At 38.6% G+C, this 21,482-nt stretch overlaps 2 protein-coding genes across 2 annotated transcripts; one reads left to right on the forward strand and one right to left on the reverse strand.

Annotated features, from left to right (window-relative positions):
- Window positions 1–5,504: 5,504 nt before the first annotated feature.
- Window positions 5,505–6,530, forward strand: LOC306866238 (trace amine-associated receptor 13c-like; the record flags this gene model as incomplete). The annotated part of the gene is made up of 1 exon (XM_079411336.1): window positions 5,505–6,530. The coding sequence occupies exon 1, from the start codon at window positions 5,520–5,522 to the stop codon at window positions 6,528–6,530; it is 1,011 nt and encodes a 336-aa protein (XP_079267462.1). The 5' UTR covers window positions 5,505–5,519.
- Window positions 6,531–12,446: 5,916 nt separating this feature from the next.
- On the reverse strand, window positions 12,447–13,421 carry LOC306866147 (trace amine-associated receptor 13c-like; the record flags this gene model as incomplete). Its single annotated transcript, XM_079411201.1, has 1 exon — window positions 12,447–13,421. The coding sequence occupies one exon, from the start codon at window positions 13,419–13,421 to the stop codon at window positions 12,447–12,449; it is 975 nt and encodes a 324-aa protein (XP_079267327.1).
- Between the last annotated feature and the right edge of the window lie 8,061 nt (window positions 13,422–21,482).

Below are 21,482 nucleotides of genomic sequence, written 5' to 3' on the forward strand. Positions count from 1 at the left end.
CCCTATACCAGTAATGGGGGAACCGTTCGAAAGGTTAATTTTGGATTGTGTGGGTCCGCTGCCCAAATCACGGGAGGGATACCAATATATTCTTTCCTTCATGTGTTCAGCGACGCGTTTTCCGGAGGCTGTGCCCTTACGCAATCTGAAGGCCAAAACAGTGATTAAAGAACTTATAAAGTTCTGTTCCTATTTTGGATTGCCACGAGTGATACAAACAGATCGTGGAACTAATTTCACGTCAAAAATGTTCAACCAGGTAATGGACGATCTTGCAGTGAAACATGTCACTTCGAGCGCTTTCCATCCTCAATCGCAAGGAGCGTTGGAAAGGTTTCATCAAACACTTAAAACTATGTTAAAAACACATTGTTTGGATTCTGGACGAGACTGGGCAGAAGGTCTTCCTTTGCTTATGTTCGCTATTAGAGAGTCCGTGCAAGATTCTCTTGGGTTTAGTCCCGCGGAGCTGGTTTTTGGACATATTGTCCGTGGACCTTTAAAGCTCTTAAGTGAGCAACTGCTGGTTACTAAACCTATGGCAAGGTCTGTTGCCGAGTATGTCGATACTTTTCGCAAGCGCTTGAAGCATGTACGTAATTTAGCCAGAACAAATTTGACTTCGGCTCAGGCAGTAATGAAAGCTCTGTATGATCAACGAGCTGTTCAACGCTCTTTTAAGTCTGGAGAGTTGGTGTTGGCTTTACTACCCGTCCCTGGTTCAGCACTGCAAAATAGATTCACCGGACCGTATGTTGTGGAGAGAAAGTTGAATGATACCACTTATGTGATTCGTACACCTGAGCGCAGAAGAGATCTGCGTACATGCCATATTAATATGTTAAAACAGTATCATGAAAGAGAGAAAGGAAATAAGTCGGTCGTTGAAACTGAAACCGTGTCAGTTCCCGTAGCTGTAGTTTCAGCACTAAAGGAAATTGAGGAGGATAGTGTGGAATCTGTCTCCGTTCCCACGGGAAGTCTGCAAAATTCTAAAATTTTGCAGAATTTGGGTTCATACCTAAAGTACATGTCCGAGCTACAACGTGCCGATGTTATAGCTTTGATTGAGAAATTTGCTACTATTTTCTCTGATGTTCCATCGCAAACCAATGTTTTATTTCATGATATTGATGTGGGGAACGCAAGTCCGATTATGCAACATCCTTATCGAGTAAATCCTGTAAAAAGAGAGATCATGAAATCTGAAATCAAGTATATGTTACAGAATGGGTTGGCGGTGTCGAGCCAGAGTGCTTGGAGTTCGCCTTGTGTGCTGGTACCAAAATCGGACGGGTCATTTCGTTTTTGTACAGATTATAGAAAGATCAATGCTGTTACAAAACCTGACTCGTTTCCACTCCCCAGGATTGATGATTGCATCGATAAGGTCGGCCCAGCGAAGTTTGTAACAAAACTCGATCTTCTTAAAGGATATTGGCAAGTGCCATTGACGCAGCGAGCTGCTGAAATATCTGCCTTTGTAACGCCTGACTTTTTTGGTCAATATTCTGTTATGGCGTTCGGCATGCGAAACGCCCCCTCAACTTTTCAACGCCTAATGCGTTTAGTGTTGCAGGATGTACCGGACTGTGAAGCATATCTAGATGACATTGTTATCTATTCCCCTACATGGGAGGAACATATGAAGTCATTAGAGATCGTGTTTGCTCGTTTGGCCAGTGCAGTGTTGACTGTGAATTTGGCAAAATGCGAATTTGCTAAAGCCACTATTACATATCTTGGAAAACAAGTAGGTCAAGGGCAAGTGAAACCAGTTAATGCAAAGATAATCGCCATCACAGAGTTGCCCCGACCCTCTAATCGCCGAGAGTTACGCCGCTTCTTGGGAATGACGGGTTATTATCGTGGATTCTGTCATAATTTTGCAACACTGGTGGCGCCATTGACAGATCTTTTAAAATCGTGTCGAAAGTTTGTCTGGTCACCAGAATGTGAAAATGCTTTTAATGGGGCAAAAGATCTTCTGTGCAAAGCTCCGATTTTGGCTGCGCCAGACTTTTCTAAAGCCTTTTTGCTTGAGGTGGATGCAAGTGGGGTTGCTGCGGGAGCTGTATTATTACAGATATCAGAAACTAATCTGGAATTACCAGTCTGTTACTTTTCAAAAAAATTTAGTGACAGTCAACGTCGATATAGTACTGTGGAAAAAGAGGCTCTAGCTTTATTGTTAGCCCTGCGACACTTTGATGTTTATTTAAGTGCTAACCCTTTTCCTGTAAAAGTATATACAGACCATAACCCGTTGGTATTTCTGTCCCGTATGCAAAATTTAAATCAACGATTAATGCGCTGGTCCCTGGTCATTCAAGAATATAATCTTGAGATCGTTCACAAACGTGGCTCGGAGATGGTATTCTCTGATGCGCTGTCCAGAGCAGTTGGTCCTGAAAATGCCATTTTGAAATAGACGAGACAAAATAAATTTGTCTCTTTCTTTAGTGGGGAGAAATGTTACGTTGTTTAATTTAATGATTTTGATGAATGTTGTTTTTTTTCTTCCCCCGTTGTGTTTGTGCATGTGGTTTTGTTATTGTTGTGGTTCTCTCTCTCTTCCTCTCCTAGCGGCGCTTGTTAGAGCGCGTACAGGTGCACGGCATTACGATGACGTCAGAAGTGGCATGGCGGCTTGGATTTAAGCATGTTTGGATGTTTCCTCGACGAGCTCTCCTCTCTCCCGGCTTCGTGGTTGTTTTAAGTCTCTTCTAAGATTTGTTGCATCTTAGATGCTATTCGAAACCTGTCTTATATTCATAATGTGAGAATTTGTTGAATCACCTGTGTAACAAAAGGAGACGTATGTAGGGAGGTGGGTGCCTTTTATTTGTTTTCCTTCCGTTTTCTCCTGTTTTGAGGCTAGCAGGGAGGTAAGACTATGTTGTTTATTTTATTCTTTATTCTTGGGAAGGAAAGAGGTATAAAACGGTAGATAGTTTGAGTTTGGTTTGTTATTTTGGCTATTCCCTCTCCCGAAGCTCTCAGCTTATATTATTTTGTTTTGTCTCCTAAGTTTATGTAATTAATAAACACTTTTCTGGTTATACTTCTGGGTTCCGATGGCTTATTATATTGTTTAATTGATGAAGCGGGAGATGAGACTCCGGGCACCTTATTATGGCGGGGTTAAGGTGCTCCTTGATTGTAATAAATCCCAGTGTGTTTAGTTGAATTGTGCGGGTCGAAAATTGGCTGTGGTGGTGCAGCTTTTGTCGGACCTCGTAACAATGTTCTATTGTGAATAAAACCCTCACCCGAATACTGACTGTACTCCCCTCCCTCTGCTTCTCTAGTCATTTCCTGTTCGTAGCATTCATAAGCATGCTAGCCTTTTGGGCCTGTGCGAAGTATTGCCAGTATTCCTGCCTTACCAAGTGTTTCTCTAGTATCCTGTTTGCCTATTCTGTGTATGATTCTGCCTGTTGACCTGACTACGAACATTCTGGATTTTCCCCTCTGCTTTGACTGCCTGACTAACTCGATGTTTGTGTTTGGACCTTTTGCTTGCCTACTCGTCTTTGTCTATTGGATTAACCCTGTGCATGTCGACGGATTGGATTGTCATGCTGGTATTGATTGTGGAATACTTTAAAAACAACGTTCCTCAACGTCAAATTGCAAAGGCTTTGCGAATCTCATCATCTATAGTGCATAAAATCATCAAAAGTTTCAGAGAAACTGGAGAAATCTCTGTGCATAAGGGACAAGCCCGAAGAACTTTGTTGGATGCCCGTGGTCTTCGGGCACTCAGATGACACTGCATCACTCATCGGCATGATTCTGTCATTGACATTACTAAATGGGACTAGGAATACTACCAGAGACCACTGTAGGTAAACACAAACTGCCATGCCATCTGCAGATGCCAACTAAAACTCTATCATGCAAAAAGAAGCAATCTGTGAACATGGCCAAGCAGCGCTGTCGTGTCCTGTGGGCCAAGGCTAATTTAAAATGGACTGTTTCAAAGTGGAAAAGTGTTCTATGGTCAGACGAGTCCAAATTTGATATTCTTGTTGGAAATCACGGACGCCGTGTCCTCTGGGCTAAAGATGAGGGAGACCTTCCAGCGTGTCATCAGCATTCAGTTCAAAAGCCAGCATCTCTGATGGTATGGGAGTGCATAAGTGCATACGGTATGGGCAGCTAGCATGTTTTTGAAGGCACTATGAATGCTGAAAGGTATATAAAGGTTTTAGAGCAACATATGCTCCCCTCCAGATGACGTGCATTTCAGCAGGACAATGCAAAACCACATACTGCAGCTATTACAACAGCATGGCTTCGTAGTAGAAGAGTCCGGGTGCTGAATTGGCCTGCCGGATCTTTCACCTATAGAGAATATTTGGCACATCATTAAATGAAAAATACAATCACGAACTCCTCAGCAGCTGGAAACCTATATCAGGCAAGAATGGGACCAAATTCCAACACCAAAACTCCAGGAACTCATAACCTTGATGCCCATACGTCTTCAAACTGTTTTGAAAAGAAGAGGAGATGCTACACCATGGTAAACATGCCCCCGTCCCAACTACTTTGAGACCTGTAGCAGGCAGCAAATTTGAAATGAGCTCATTTTGTGCATAATATTTTAAAATTTAAAATTTCTTATAAAATATTGGCTCATGTGATTTGAAAGTCTTTTAGGTTTTCACTTTATTCAAATTTTTTAAAAACGTCCCTAAATTTCCGGAAATTGGGTTGTGTATATATTTTTTACAACATTCTTAACAATCTTAATAACTACCATAAATTTTGTCATAATTTTTAAGTGATATTATATATAACTTATAAATGAGAATGTTTAGCATTGACCAAATATGCGTTACACTTAAATAGTTTGTCCTGTTGTGCAGGGAAAAGGAGAGGGCAGTGTAAGCAGTGTTATTAATTAACCAAACACAAACAAACATGTAACTGTGATGTTCACAGCAAACAACCAATACCTGCATCTTGATGAGAAATTAACTCATACATCCACAAAAAAAAAAAAAAAAAAAAAAAGAACTCTTATTTGCTTCACATTTTTATCTCCCCCCAGTTTTGGAAGGAGGGACATTTAGGTCAAAACTAATATTACATATCAATTTCTTCATAAAAGCTGTCAGACTACTTTGTAACTTCATGTTACAATTTACAGATTAACTGTTTGTGGTTACACAACTCTGTTTGACTTTACTTGGCATCATTTTTGCTATATTACACAAATAGCTTAGACATGGAGAGAGGGTATTTTAAATAAACGTTACTAATTATTCTAAAGCATTTATTTGATGCTCACAAGAATAAATGCTATTCTGATTTACTATATTATATTTCAGAAAGGAATCAATCTTAGACTGTGTATTCACCATATCAAAAGTTGGGGGAAGAAAATATGATATAATTATTCAGCATCAGAGAGGGTGGTAGATGGGTTGGTCAGTGTGATCTAGACACTATAAATGAAAGCACAGTAAGGAGAGCACATCAAATTCCTAACAGGAGGAGACTCACTCATGGCTAATGAGACAGACGATCATGAGATTCGATACTGCTTTCCTACCATCAACTCATCATGCATCAAGGGAAAACGCTCCAGTTTTGAACATAATATCACCTATATGTTTGTATTATTGCTGTCAGCATGGACTGTGTTTCTGAATCTGCTGGTGATCATCTCCATCTCTCACTTCAAGAAGCTTCACACTCCAACCAACCTGATTATTCTCTCTCTAGCTGTGGCCGACATGCTCGTTGGACTTATTGTGATACCCATAGAGGGAATCAAGCAAATTGAAACATGTTGGTACTTCGGAGACACTTACTGTGGACTGTTTGTGATCATCGTTAGGTTGCTCCTTATTATATCTCTTAGTAATTTGGTATTAATTGCCATGGACCGTTATATGGCTGTTTGTCATCCTTTACTGTACCCACAGAAAATGACCACAACTAAAACTTTAATAAGCATCTGTCTCTGCTGGTTTTGCTGTTCAGTTTACATTATTTGGTTTGTAATAAGTAACGGATATTTTAATATGTCAGACACAACACTGTGTTATGGCCAGTGTATTGTTTTGATTACACCTGCTTGGAGATACATAGATTTGATCGTTTCCTTTTTATTTCCATGTACTGTGATCATCACTGCATATTTGAGAATATTTTATGTTGTACAACGGCAAGTGAAAGTTATTAACTCTCAAATGAATGGTGTAAAATGTGTAATGGATGTTTCAGTGAGGAGGAAAACTGAGAGCAAAGCTGCACTGACATTAGGAATCATTGTGACAGCTTATTTGCTTTGCTGGATTCCATTCTACATCTGTTCTCTAACAAAAACCACAGCAATCTCTTCCACTACACTAACATTTCTAACATGGACCTTCCATATAAACTCAGGTCTGAATCCTATTGTCTATGCTTTATTTTACCGCTGGTTTAAAATATCAGTTAAACACATTCTAACACTTAGAATATTTCAGCCAGCATCCTCTCTGATTGACATTTTTACAGAATTTACTTAATGATTTCTAGTGGGGATTTTTATTTTATTTATTTTTAGAGACCACAACTTCTGAGACCAATTCCCAAAAAAAGTGCAACCAAACTTGGTTTGGTTAATGGTTATCATTTACTCACCGTTGTTTTGTTCCAAACTTGTATGTAATTTTTGAACACTACATCATGGGGTCCGTTGCCTTTCACTTACATTGAACATAAAAAGATTAAATGAATGTGAATGGTGAATGAGGCTGTCAGATAATGCCTTATAGGCCTTTTTGTTTTCCAAGGCACCATGACATGTATACTTCACAGTTATGGCAATACTAGAGTACACGGTGAAAAAGGAAATCCAATATGTGGACAAAGTAATAGAAATATTGATAGCACTTTTATTAATTTGTTTCAATAAACAATGAAATATATACACTCTAAAAATTTTATTAAATTTCAATTTTATTTCTAAAGCACATTTAAATTCAACCTTAGTTGGCCAAAGTGCTGTACAAAAGTAAAAAAGAAAATAAATAAGAGTAAAAGCAAGTAAGCACATACGCATTACAGAGAATTAAAAGCACAAAAAAAGATGCGTTTTTAACCTGTTAGCTAGCAACCCCCATTTTGGGCCTCGCAGCTGAAAATGACCTACCTAAATTAAAATAGTAACAGTTCCTGACAATAATGTGCTACACACACAATTTAGGTATCTTTGGAAAGAAGACACACTAGGCTTTACTATCCATCATCCAGAGTTGATAATGCTCAAAAAGATAAAAATGTATAGACACTGAAGTGCCTTGAAAAATGTTTTACCGCACTGAATGTTTTTATTTATTTATTTTTTTCATATACAAATACATGATATCAATCCTGGAGCAATCCAGAAAAGTAATGGGTTGAAAGTCATATGTCTCATGAGTTTATATTTCAAATTTGAAGACGATACCATGAAAAATGAGATTCCTGTAATCATTTTTCTGAGAATATTGAGGGTGAGTAAATAATGGGGTAAGTTTCATTTTGGGGTGAACTGTTTTGGTCAGTGTTGCCAACTGCTTTCAATTGAAAGTAGCTAAAACTGGTAGCTAAATGACATCATAATGGCAAATTTACTGATCTATATAAAGATTAATATAGATCAGTGGGCAAGATGAGAACTTAGATAAGGTTTGTCCAAGAAGTTGCTATATTTGTCCCTAAACGTTTGAAAAAAGTCTCAAAAGGGGTGGGGAAGTTGCTAAATCTAGCTACAAAATTGCTAAATTGGCAACACTGGTTGTGCTACCACAACGCTATTTAATCATCTTTGCTAAAATGCAGTGTCTAGACATGGTGGGAAGGATTTTAAATAAATGTTACTGATTATTATGAAGCATTTATTTGATGCTCACAAGAATAAGCCTTATTCCGATTTACTATATTATATCTCAAAAATATTATACCAAACTTTTGAAAATGGTCATCATTTACTTACATTTGTGTTTTTCCAAACGTGTATGTAATTTTTAAACATTCATTCATGATCACTGTCACCTTTCACTTACATTGTAAATGAACATGAATCATTACTGAGGCAGTCAGATGTCTAATATACCTATACAGCAGCATGACGACTAGTCTTCATTGAGCCCACATCACATCCCTGTAATGGCTACCAATTACAGCTCACATCAAGTTGAAAACATTGATGCTTGCATACAGAATGGCCATCGAATCCACACCTTCCTACTTCACCTCAATCTTACCAGTCTACATTCCATCCAGAAAGGTCAGAGAGGTCAGTTTTCAAACATTTTCGTTCACTGTCCCCTCCTGGTGGCATGATCTTCCCAACCCCATCCCCAACAGCCAAATCCCTGACTATATTCAACAAATAGCTTAAAACTAATCTTTCCCATAAGCACTTAACGCTTAACTGCATCTTGCTGAAAGTTGTCTGAAACTTTGTATTCCTAGCACTTCTTATGTTTATGTGGCAAGAAGTATAATAAAGTTAAAGAAGAGTGCTGCTGCGACGGCTTCCATCAGTTTATACAGTGTATTTATGAATCAATAATGAAAGCATATGCATATAATAAGAGTTAGGCACATTACATTTTGCATAGCAATAACTGGCTATAAACATGAGCAACTTTAAACACTTTCCATCACACTAGAAGAAATAAGCAAATATGATCAATTCACACGCTACAGCCCCAAAAGACGAGTGTGGCATTTACAACTGACACAGTGACACTCAAATCTCACACTCTTTACAAACATAAAAAGATTTCCAGAATGTTCATGAACATTCTCATCAATTTATACCCTTAACAAGCAGATGACAATATGAAATTGATGATACAACAATGCAGCTAATATATTAAACCTAAATACTGTTCAGTCCATCGTATCTGATGTATTCCATACAATAAAGATACATACAAGACTGCTTAAAACAAATGTAAAGCATAACAGGTACGACAGTATACAGATTTGATAGTTGCATATATATATATATATATATATATATATATAACATTGATCAATAGAACTGGTAAATAAGATTACACTGCTAGTCTAGAGTAACTGATGTCCATTAGAAAAAACTGAGTTGTTTCAAGTTGAGGTCCTTCCTGCGCATGCACGTCATCTTGGCGGCAGTGATTTCTGCTTTAGTGCTGAGAAGAACAACTCGCAATATGAGGCGCCACGTAGGATTTAAATCAAACTTCGCTTATCAATGCATACATAACACACGTGCATATACACCTATATATTACTTGCATATACATGTATACTATTGGATGTTCAAAATACTGTGGCGGGAGGAGCAAACGACAGACACAGTGGGCGTGGCGTCAGGCCTCGAAGAGGTTTTTATTAAACAATAATAAACAAAATAGTGTCCAAGGGGAAAAAGTGTCCAAAATAAACAGGGGATCTGGTGTCCTCGTCGTGCTGCGGTAGTGCTCAGAAAGGAAGGGTCCAGGGAAGGGGCGGAGTCCGGTGGCCGCACGCGCTCCCCTCTCGGGTCCGGGAGCGAGTGGCGGCGGCTTCTTCCAGCGGCTTCGTCCTGCTCCTTGGCCCCAGGAGCTTCTGGGGGATTAAACGGCCTGGCATCCTGGCCCGTCAGCCGTAACGGGTGCGGCAGTCTTCCTTCTCGACGCTCCCTTCCTGGACCCGCGAGGACACCAGCGTGCATGCACGGGGAAGAGACCGGTCTCCCGAGGAGAGGTGCGCTCGGCATTTAAACGGCGGCGGTGATGGGGCTCTATTCACATCAGGTGCGCCTCATCACACGCCGCCAGCCCTGGCTGTTTCAGCGCCCCTCCTCTCTCACACACCCACTCCCATTGGGAGCCTGGTGAAGGGCGGCGAATACGGGACGGGGTGGTGATGATGATAAGGGGGGAGGCAGCCGCCTCATCACATCCCCCCCCCCAAGCGACATCCCCGTCCTAGGGTCGCCGCCCACGCAGGAGTGCTACCTTCCTCAGCCAGGCTCCAGCGGTCGGAGTGGGCGGGGCAGGAATTCCTCTCCGGGCAACTCTCCCTCTCGCACCGCGCCGGAACCGGGACAGAGAAACCGGGTATCAGTCGACAGCCTCAACCAACCACAGGATAAAATGACAAATAGACAGAACGTCACTTACCCCTTTGGTGGCTGGGAGGCTGTCCCCGTTGTTCCTCCGTCCCCATGCGGGCTCCACGGCTTCTTGCAAGTGAGAGGGGATGACGTCATCAGGTGTTGCCCAACTGCGCTGTCTAGCTCCGCCTGCCTGCATTCTCCACCACTGTGGCGGGAGGAGCAAACGACAGACACAGTGGGCGTGGCGTCAGGCCTCGGAGAGGTTTTTATTAAACAATAATAAACAAAATAGTGTCCAATGGGGAAAAAGTGTCCAAAATAAACAGGGGATCTGGTGTCCTCGTCGTGCTGCGGTAGTGCTCAGAAAGGAAGGGTCCATGGAAGGGGCGGAGTCCGGTGGCCGCACACGCTCCCCTCTCGGGTCCGGGAGCGAGTGGAGGCGGCTTCTTCCAGCGGCTTCGTCATACTCCTTGGCCCCCGGAGCTTCTGGGGGATTAAACGGCCCGGCATCCTGGCCCGTCAGCCATAACGGGTGCGGCAGTCTTCCTTCTCGACGCTCCCTTCCTGGACCCGTGAGGACACCAGCGTGCATGCACGGGGAAGAGACCGGTCTCCCGAGGAGAGGCACGCTCGGCATTTAAACGGCGGCGGTGATGAGGCTCTATTCACATCAGGTGCGCCTCATCACACGCCGCCAGCCCTGGCTGCTTCAGCGCCCCTCCTCTCTCACACACCCACTCCCGTCGGGAGCCTGGTGAAGGGCGGCGAATACGGGACGGGGTGGTGATGATGATAAGGGTGGAGGCAGCCGACTCGTCACAATACATATATGAAATCCATATCAATACATATTATGTTAGTAATGAATGCATATACACTTGTGAATAACTTGCATATATATATAAACTTGCATACACCTATAGACACTCGCTAATACATATAAACACGATCCATGCATATACACCCACAACAACAAACGCACATATAAACTCGCTGGGTGCAAAATTGGACTGAGGCTACATTTAGTGTATAAATAATTGTGTACAAGGGATATATTGACAAAAAAACCTCACTGTAAATCACTATATAGGTAATATAAGATTTACAGTTTGACAATGTGTTGTTTTAAAAGTAATTAATTAAAAATACATCGGACGTTTTGAGCCAGTCGGTGGAATTGTCAGACGGTCCCTTAACCATCAAGCACATATAGCGCTTCAAAACTTTCTCTAGTTTAAATTTACTGCTACAATACACGTTTTCAAATATTTTTTCATGTCAATATGCAACCACTTTTTATCGATATAATTTTTTTTCCCCAAAACCGCCAAACTCAAACACATCATTAATAAATCAGACTATACTGTACATAGTTTGATTTTATTAATGTGTTTACTGAGTTTGGCATTTTAAAAACACTGTCTTAACGCATTAAGCTAGGTTAAGCGTATTCCTTATGGGAGGAAAACGCTTTACGTGTAATTAAACACGTTACGTTCTTATTCTGGACTCATCTGCTTGTCTATACATCGTGTGCTTTATAAATAATGTGTTTATTGAGTTTGATCTGTTAAAAACACTGTTTTAATGCATTAAGCCACGTTAAGCATTTTCAAATGTCCCGCCGGAAGTGCCGCTGCTTCCTTTTACACTGAAATGCCTTCCGTTTGCACTGAAAAGTTCACGCACATCCACATATGAAATCACTTGCATATACATATATACACAACTAAAGCATGCGTCTTTCTTATCAGAATTGTATAGCAGAAGTGTGAGGGACCATCTGAAATACTGTAATTATGTTCCTAGTATAGGAAGTATAGATGAATTGTGTTATGAAATATTGAAGATGTTTGTGTAATTTAATTTGCGATTTTGACAGAATGTGAGACGTAATCAATTATGATGCTTATGCAATTCAACATGTTTACGAGTCTATGCTTGAATTATAAATTATATTGTAATTTGCATGTGTTAAAACAGTTTTCATGGAGGCTGTGGGGTGTTGTGAGATGCTACAAAGTGTTGTCGTCGTGGTGAATTTAAGGAAACCTTACGCATCAGTCGAGGCTCTCGGATCCAAGGGACTGCTAGTATGAGTGTTTACACTGTAACATTATGAATGTTAGAGTCTAAGAAAGTTTGGCACAATGGTGTGTTACTTAGTGTTTAGATCAGTATGTTCAATAATGTGTCTTTGACCTTCACTGTGTATATTTAGATTATACTGTGTTGTAAATAAAATACAAATAATCAAAACCCCCAATATTTTAATCTCCTCACATTCTTTTTTATGTGCCTCAATCACATTACACATGCATTGATGGCCCATTAGGCGAGCACCCATGTGAATCACTTATATAATTGATCATTTATCCTCTGGAAAAAGATTCAAATATTCTGATGATGGTTTAAAAATGTTTAGAGTCAGAATGTGTTTAGCTGATATTCTAAACCATTTATAAAACAGTGCATAGATAAGTGGATTCATACAGGAATTCATGTACACAATCCAGCATGTGACATTAAATTCAACCGATTCTTTTGTGTCATTTCCTTCGATAAGGATGACTATATAGTATGGTATCCAACACATAAAGTAAACCATTACCACAATCCCCAAAGTTTTTGCTGCCTTTCTTTGTGATCCGCTGGCACCTGTGACAGAATTTATAACCTTGGCCTGATATTTTGCAACACAGAACATTTTCATATATATAGACATGATTACAGAAGAAGGGGCAATAAAAGTGACTATGAGGTCTGTGATAAAATGTTCGATTTTAAAAAAAACTCTACAGTCTCCGTAACAAATGTCTTGTGTCTCTGGGTAGAACATAGTATCATGTAAGATAATTACAGAATATATGCTAGAACAGACCCAGTTTATAATAATGCAAAAAACAACTTTATCAGTCGTGACTCTTACTGTGTATCTCAAAGGGTCACTCACAGCAATGTAACGATCGACAGATATAAAGACTAAATTACCAAGAGATGCTGAAACAACCACAAAAACAATGAATAAAAATAGAGAACAAAATGTCTCTCCAAAGTACCAGCATGATTCTATGAATCTGATACCCATGAACGGTATAACAATCAGTCCCACAATCAGGTCGGCCACAGCCAGAGAGAGAATGAGCAGGTTGGTTGGAGTGTGCAGCTGCTTGAAGTGAGAGATGGAGATGATCACCAGCAGATTCAGAAACACTGTAAAAACTGATGCTAAAGAAATGAAAATAAACAAAAAAACATACTCCACTTCAGGTTTGATATCTTTGAAACAAGACATATTGTTGTTTGGAAAGCAATACTGTATTCCTTGACTGTTGTCCTCCATGATGCGCAGTTTTCACAATTATTTATATATTCATTTGTAGCCTGCCTCCGATATTCACTCCATTTGTCATCAACAGACCACTTTGAAGCTGTGGTACAATGTTCAAGCTGTCAGTTTGGCTTTCTCCTTCCCTTCACTGACTCAACTCTAATTTATATACAGAAAACAGGGACATCCCATTAAATGTGAGGTTTACTATTTAACTACTATTTAAATATTCATAGTATTCAGTGATGAATCTGATGTGTAGTATTGCTAATGCAAATAATACGCATCTGCATTTGAATTTAAGATTTTTTGCAGGCACTCATTAATATCAGTGGTGCAGAGACATGTTGATCATTTTGACAATGAAATCAATGACAAAAACTGTTGTTATTCGTCACTGAGGAATGAGGAAAAATGTACATCGTGACAGTAATTCAACTTTTGAATTTTTTTCAGGGTTAAACGCCAAGGACTTTTACGTGCCATTCCAAAATTTTTACTGGTCCTGCCACAAGAAAGTAAAATACATAAATAAATAATAGTTGTTGAGCATTTTAGTTCTTAAGTAATTTGACAATTGACCTATCAGTAAGCCCCTCTCATCGAACACAGATGAGCCAATGGTAGTCGAGCATCAGTTGCACAGGGACTGGAACTTGGACATCTTTAGGTTTCAGCGCCATAGAGAAACATTGGAAGATCCGAAGCTTTCATCGGTTTGATGGTGTTTATGCTACAAAAGAAAAACTATGTGCCTGGGGTAACACTGATTCCAGGAATCCTGAGAGGATAGGCAATATAATTAATTTTATTATATTTCCTAAACCAAAACAAAACAGCAAAAATGTCCCTAAGCATTCAACCCTAATCCCAATGAAGAAAACATTCATTTTCTGGTTGCCATCCTCTCATTAATTACAATTTTCATCTGCTCAAACAGAACGTTAATGTCATCTTGTGCGTCAGCAAGGTATTTCTTGCTAAAACTAATGTTACAGTTAGTAAGTCAATGCTAATGTACAAGCATAAATAGTGAACTGCTCTGAACTGAGGAGAAAAGGAAAAAAGGAATTAGGCGGAGGAAAGAAGGAGGGGAGATGGAAAGGGGAAAGGGAGAGAAAGGAAAGAATCCTGAATCCTAAGTCGGGTGTGCTTGGTTTGTGTGTTGGATTTTGGATGGAGGTGTGTTTGCAGATCGGGTCCCTGTCTTCCCCCAGGATCTGTATGTGGCTATCCTTGTCAATGGAAATTATTCTCATTATTATTATTATTATTATCATCATCATTATCATTATTGGGAAGAGGAAGAGGGGAGAAGGAGGGAAGGAGAAAATACTTCACAAAGACATTAATACCCTCAACACCCACAATACTCAACACTCCCAACCTATAAATAAGTGTGATTTATGTAAAATTATACAAAATTATGTATTTGTTTGTTTGTTTTTTGCTGTCTTTTGTACTAAGCTTGTTTTACGTTGTGTGTTGTGTGTTGTTTTATGTTAGTCTGTATCTATATTTTGTATATATCTATATTACGTTCTCACGTCATGTACGATGTAAGTCAAAAACACAAACGAAGGTTTACATTTCAGTGCCTCTCCATATTAAACTGGTTAAATGTACAACCCAAATTCCGGAAACGTTGGGACGTTTTTAAATTTCAATCAAATTAAAATTAAAAGACTTTCAAATCACATAAGCCAATATTTTATTCACAATAGAACATAGATAACATTACAAATGTTTAAACTGAGAAGTTTTCAACTTTTATGCCTGCAACAGGTCTCAAAAAAGTTAGCACTGGGGCAAGAAAGGGCTGAAAAAGCAAGCAATTTTGAAAAGATCCAGCTGGGAGAACATTTAGCAGCTAATTAAGTTAATTGACATCAGGCCTGTAACATAAAAGGGATAGAGAGGCAGAGTCTCTCAGAAGTAAAGATGGGCAGAGGCTCTCCAATCTGTGAAAGAGTGCGTAAAAAGATTGTGTAATACTTTAGAAACAACATTCCTCCATGTAAAATTGCAAAGGCTTTGCAGATTGTGACTGTTCACCTGCTTTGCTGGATTCCCTTTTACATTCATTCTTTATCAGGAAGCACAGTCAACACTGCAAGCATGTCGAAATTTCTAACGTGGACCTTGTAACACATTTTATCATTAAAAATCTCTAAACATCCAAATTCATTTATTTCACAACATAACTTTTTTTCTAATCATGTGACGTATACAAAAATATTTATATAATTCGTAGACAAATCATCAAGAGGATTTCCAAAAAATAATCTTATTAGCATTCTTTAATAAAAGTCAAGTCACTGTTATTTGTATAGCGCTTTTAACAATGCAAATTGTCAAAGCAGCTTTACATCAGCTTTAGACGAGGAAAAATTTAAAACAATAGGTCTGTTCCAAAACCTAGTGAGCTGCCTATGGAGGTAGTGTCAATATATCAATATAATATTAAATGATTTTTCTGAGCTCAAGCATTATCATATATTTCAGCATATTAAAAAAATACTAATTAACTGAAATCAACTATTTGAATAGTGAATTTGTCAAATCAGTCAATAACAATATGACCTTCAACAGTGACAGGGCCCTATGATTTCCGCAAAGCGGAAAACACGGGCGGAATTCATTCATAAAAACAGAATTTACTGTGCATGTCACGTAATTTGCCAAAGTTTGGATTGATACACCAAAACTAGGTCACTACATTTAAATCAAACTGCAATATGTATTAGTGTCTGTAAATAATAATCCACAAAAATACAATTTAAATATTAATCCTACATGTTCTGCATGTCTCTGTGTGCATGAATGGCGCAGTTTACTACACACATACCGAAAAACATGTGACGCTCGCTGTGCTTTCAGCCTCTGTCACACCAATAAGCAAACATGAACACAAACAATCTCTAGAGCTGCTCTGGGAGTCACTTTATGAGGATTTTACCATTTCTTTTGAGTAAAGCTATCGTCATATCATGTACAAACAGAAACCTAAAGGTTTTTACAGCAACCTGTCAAAATAAAAGTTCAGTTTAACTTGAAGAATCTGTGACAGAAATATTACTTTATGTAGCACTAGTAATAAAATTATTTTTAAACATTATTTTAAAGGAATATTTACCAGAATTGATTTAGCAGAAAAATAATACATATTTCATAGGGCCTTAAAAATGTAATTTTTGTTAAACTTCTAATAAATCGCTGTTTAATAGCTGGTTAATTGTAAGTTTCATTTCAATTAATTAGACATGCTTTCTAAATAAATACAATTTAATTTAACCATTAAAACAAAGTCTAGAAAATGGGTATCCAGAAAAAAAAAAAACAGAATTTGGGAAAAAATAAAACTGATTTCATAGGGTCGTACAATGACCTCAGTTTCCATGACCTGTATACCTTAAGTCAGTTTAAAGAAAGTAAATTGGCCAGCTAGATCCAGATTCATTGCTTACAGCACCACCCATTGAAAGAAGTTTTGCCTGGACAAACTAGACAGGGCTCTTTTAATGAACAGCCCACCAAAACTGCTGTCCATAGCTTAAATATCTAGAGGCACTACTAGGAAAACAGGGAACATGAAAAGCTTAATAATTGTCCAATATAATGATCACATACAGTATAACGTATACTAATCTGTAGTTGTTCATCCAGTTGATCTCTTTTGTTGTTGTCGCATATTTAAGACATTGGAACCACTGGTCCCCCTAGGGCAACAGAAAAAATCCTCAGGGCTCAATGATAAGTCTGTCACTTAAATTAAAGATTATCTCTGAAACGCCATTTGAACATTACAAAAACTATTACATTTTCTCGTCAGACAACGTCTGTCACTCAGTTGCAAGGTGAATTTTCCCCATCACACCACATCACAGTTCTTCAGCCTTTGCACAGTAAAGCAGACCAAAACAGACTTTAAAAAGACATGAAGCGTTAGACATTAAATAGTTTTGACATGTCCTTGGAAAATCTTTGGACAAGTAAAATTTGCACAAAATTATAGTCACATCATTGTACATTTTGCATTACCGTCATACTGTCATCAAACCAAAGCAAATATACAAACAAAACAGATACACAAATGCAATAAAATGCACATTTAGAGTGAAAGCAAGACGCATGAATGAGAAAAGCACAGGACATCCTTAGTGTTAAAAAGAAGGTTAAAGCCACAAAAAAGTGCTCAATGCAGTAACTGCATGCTGTCTGACACAAGCGTGTTGAAGAACGTTGAATCAGCCTAGTGAATTAACTCAACAAATCCATCAAAGCAGCTTCTGAATCAACAGATGACTCACTGAATGAACTACAAGTTCCATGTCAATCCACGAGTACTCTATAGAGCCATTAGGCCATCTTGCTTGCCACCAATAAAGCAAAATATATGTTTTGTTCTTATGAAGTTCGCAGTTGCACAAACAACAGCAAGGGGCTCGTGCTGTTCAACTACACTTTCTCCTGCTTTGAGCTTCATATGCATTTGGCTGCCTTTGAAAAATAACACAATATTGTCTCCCATAAAACAAAATCTCACTATGCTATGTTGCCCATTAAAGTTTGGTACAGGTGTCGAAACCACAGTCTCCTTACAGCTGATCCGTGTGTGTATGAATTTCTGGTTTGACCCTTACATATTTTCTCCAAATTTCTACACGAGTTATCAGCTGGTAAAATACCACCAAATGGACCACATACAACAAGCACATTTAGACCAGCACACAGCAGTTTTGGATGTTCGGTAAGTTTACAAAATATAGATCATACAAGCTGTCCAATCAGGTTGTGACTGTAGCCTTATGCCCTTTGTTTTGTATCTTTAGGTGTGTTGTTAAAAAAATGTTAGTGCGGATGCTAAGCGAACCAGGACTAAGTGCATTTTCTTATTTGGTCTGGATAAAAAAATAAAACTACAAGCATAAACACACTTTCAATAACACATTGTGACCATCTAACAAACAGACCAATATTGGTACTATACAAACAAATAAAGAGAGAAACAAGTTTAAACTTTACATTTACTAGTTGTAGCTGACATTATTGACTCGTGTGTTTATGTACACATCTTTTTCTGCCAAGTATTCCAAAGTCATTGAAACCATATATTAAATTGTACAAGACAAACAAAAGTGTTTTGGTGTAATGATGAGTAACCCACTCCCAATGGGAAGGGATCTCATCTACAATCTTCACAATAGCTCTGGTTGCATCAGTCAAGTCAGTTTACATTGCACCTCTGATTGTTAGGCTTCAACAGCAAGTTTAATTAGACTACAGATGACAATTGTCTGTGACAAGTGCAAACAGACTCTCAAGAGAGTTACACATTTTAACAAAAAACAGGGCATGGTAAAAGTGATGATTGGTCACAAAAGAGTTCACAAAATGATTGCATCATAAGGCAAGTACATAGGACACTAGAGACAAGGCTGAATTGTCCCTCTCATTTTTTCTTTAGACACTTAATTTTACATTGAAGGAGCAGACATCATTATGGATGCCAAACTTTTGTGATAAGTGCTAATAGCCTCTCTAGAGCATTACATGTTTTTGTCAGATAAATAACATGGACCAAAAAAGGTAAAAGTGTTGATTGGTCACAAGAGAATCATTATGCCATTAGTGCAGAGAACACTGAAGACCAGGTTGGCCTTTGGCTCTCTTTTCCTTTTAACACATCTTCATGATGGAGTTTGACAGCATTACTCAAATATTCGTCCTTTTCTTCTTAGAGATGATGAAGCCGACGATTACTTATTCACCTACCTTCTTTTCTCTAGGGATCTCATACACGCAGCATTCACATTACAGAATTTCAGTTATTTTTCCATGACTTTTCCAGTTCTAGATTTATATATATATATATATATATATATATATATATATATATATATCATTTTTATTGTTCGGTAACACTTAACAGGTTCCATTAACATTAGTTAACATGAAATAACAGTGGCTACGTCCGAAAGCTCTAAAATGCTGCCTCCAAGGCAGGAAGGCAGCAAGGCACGTCCGAATCCAAATTCTGCTTTACTTCCTGTCAATGAAGGTACTGTCTTCTGATCGAATTTCGAAGGCAGCATAGATGTATCCTTCGCTGCCTTTGATATCCCACAATTCTGTGCGTTCCATTCCATGACAGTTGAGCTAAAAAATAAAGATGGCGTCTGAAAGTTGCGTTTGGTCGTTAGTTTGTGTGTAAATGTATATTTCTGACGTTTTGCACTTTTGATTTCTAGCGAGAAATTAGTATTATAGTAATTAAATATTAATTTAGTTATCACCAAAACTTGTTCTATTTTGTTGTAGATCATTAAACCATTACGCTACCTCAGAAGCCTGTCCGAAATCAGTTTCATGAGGTGCCTTCATGCAAAAACGCTGCCTGCAAAGTCAGCTGCCTAGGCTTTCAGACGCAGCCAGTGACTGCATTTATTAATCTTAGTTCATTTTAATTTCAACTTTTAATACTACATTATGAAATCAAAAGTTGTGTCTGCTAATATTATTCAATGGAGCTAACATTAACAATAAATAGTTGTATTTTTATTAATGAACATTAACAAAGAATATTAACTACTGCAAAAATTAGCTATTGTGTTAGTTCATGTTAACCTGCTTTAACTAATGTTAACAAATGGAACCTTATGGCTCGTTTCCACTGAGCGGTACTGAGTGCACTCCACTGAGTGCAAATTTTTTTTAATGCACTCCTAAATTTTTCAACTTAGGAACACATGTGCTCCTTGGGAAAAAGGTACGCGTCAATTGCCAGTCAAGATGGCAGCAGGATTTCTATGAGAAGGAAGACAGAGGCCTCTTTCAGCAGAATAATGCACCCTGACACACTGCAAAAGTTAACATGACAAAGGGTTAAAGGTAATGCATGGCCTCCAAATTCCCCATATCTCAGTCCGATTGAACATCTATGGAATGTGCTGGACCCGTCTTTGCATCTTGCTACTAAAAGGATCTGCTGCCAATGTCTTGGTGCCAGATACCACAGGACAAATTCAAAGGTCTTGTGGAGTCTATGCCTAGACATATCAGAGCTGTTTAGGCATCACAAGTGAGACCCACATGATATTAAGCAAGTGGTTTTAATGTTGTGGCTGATCAGTGTATATGATCATTGTATACCATTAATCTTAACATTGTATTAACTTCCATGAATTTCTCAATTATTCGGAAAACTAAATAATGATTTTAAAAACCATTCCAAACAGATCACAAAGAGTGTAATCTACACAATTAAAGACCAGGCTTACTAAACAAATGAGTTATTAGTAAGCTGATAGTAAATCTGGCCATAAAAAAAATGTACAGTTGAGCACAGAGGCACATATATTTACTATAATAACTATACATTTCTATTACTTTTCCAGGTCTGGAAATCAGAACATTAAAACAATAAATCCAGGTTTTTCCGTGACTGTGGGAAGCCTGACATTAAAGGTGAAGGGAGTATTTTTTTCTGATTGTATAATACTTCTATCACAGTTATGAAAATACTGTAAAAAAAAAAAATCGACTAACTTTATTAGTTTGGCTCACATTCAATTTGCTTACATGAAGAGGCTACTGTTTATGACCTATACTGCAACTAGCCACCAGGGGGACGATCAAAACGTGTTGGCTTCATTCTGGCTTCAGCACGTGTGAGGCATACATGGGGTGCTTCTCAAATGGAAGGCTGCATATCTCCACTGCCACATCATCAAACATCGCTGAAGGCCATCTCAATCGGAAGGATCCTTGGAAGGCAGCCTTTGTTTCGCGTCCTTCATCCAGTTGAATTTAAAGGATGCGTGGGACCTTCGCAACCTCCAATCACCCACAATCCTTTGTACCCATTCCATTTCATGAAAATTAAATGATGACAAATGAGTCAGTACTAAGCTTGTCTAAATTTATTATGAAGGGTAAGACAAAAATAATGTTTTTGGATACGAAAGGTTAGAGGTTATCTTTTGTTTTGGTGTCAATTACTTACTAAACACTAAACTGCCAATAATTTAAGCCACAGGGTAGACAGCTGTAGACAGCTGGGATTCATTGTAT

This window comes from Barbus barbus (genome assembly GCF_936440315.1).
Source record: "Barbus barbus genome assembly, chromosome: 47".
Classification (NCBI taxonomy): Eukaryota; Metazoa; Chordata; class Actinopteri; order Cypriniformes; family Cyprinidae; genus Barbus; species Barbus barbus.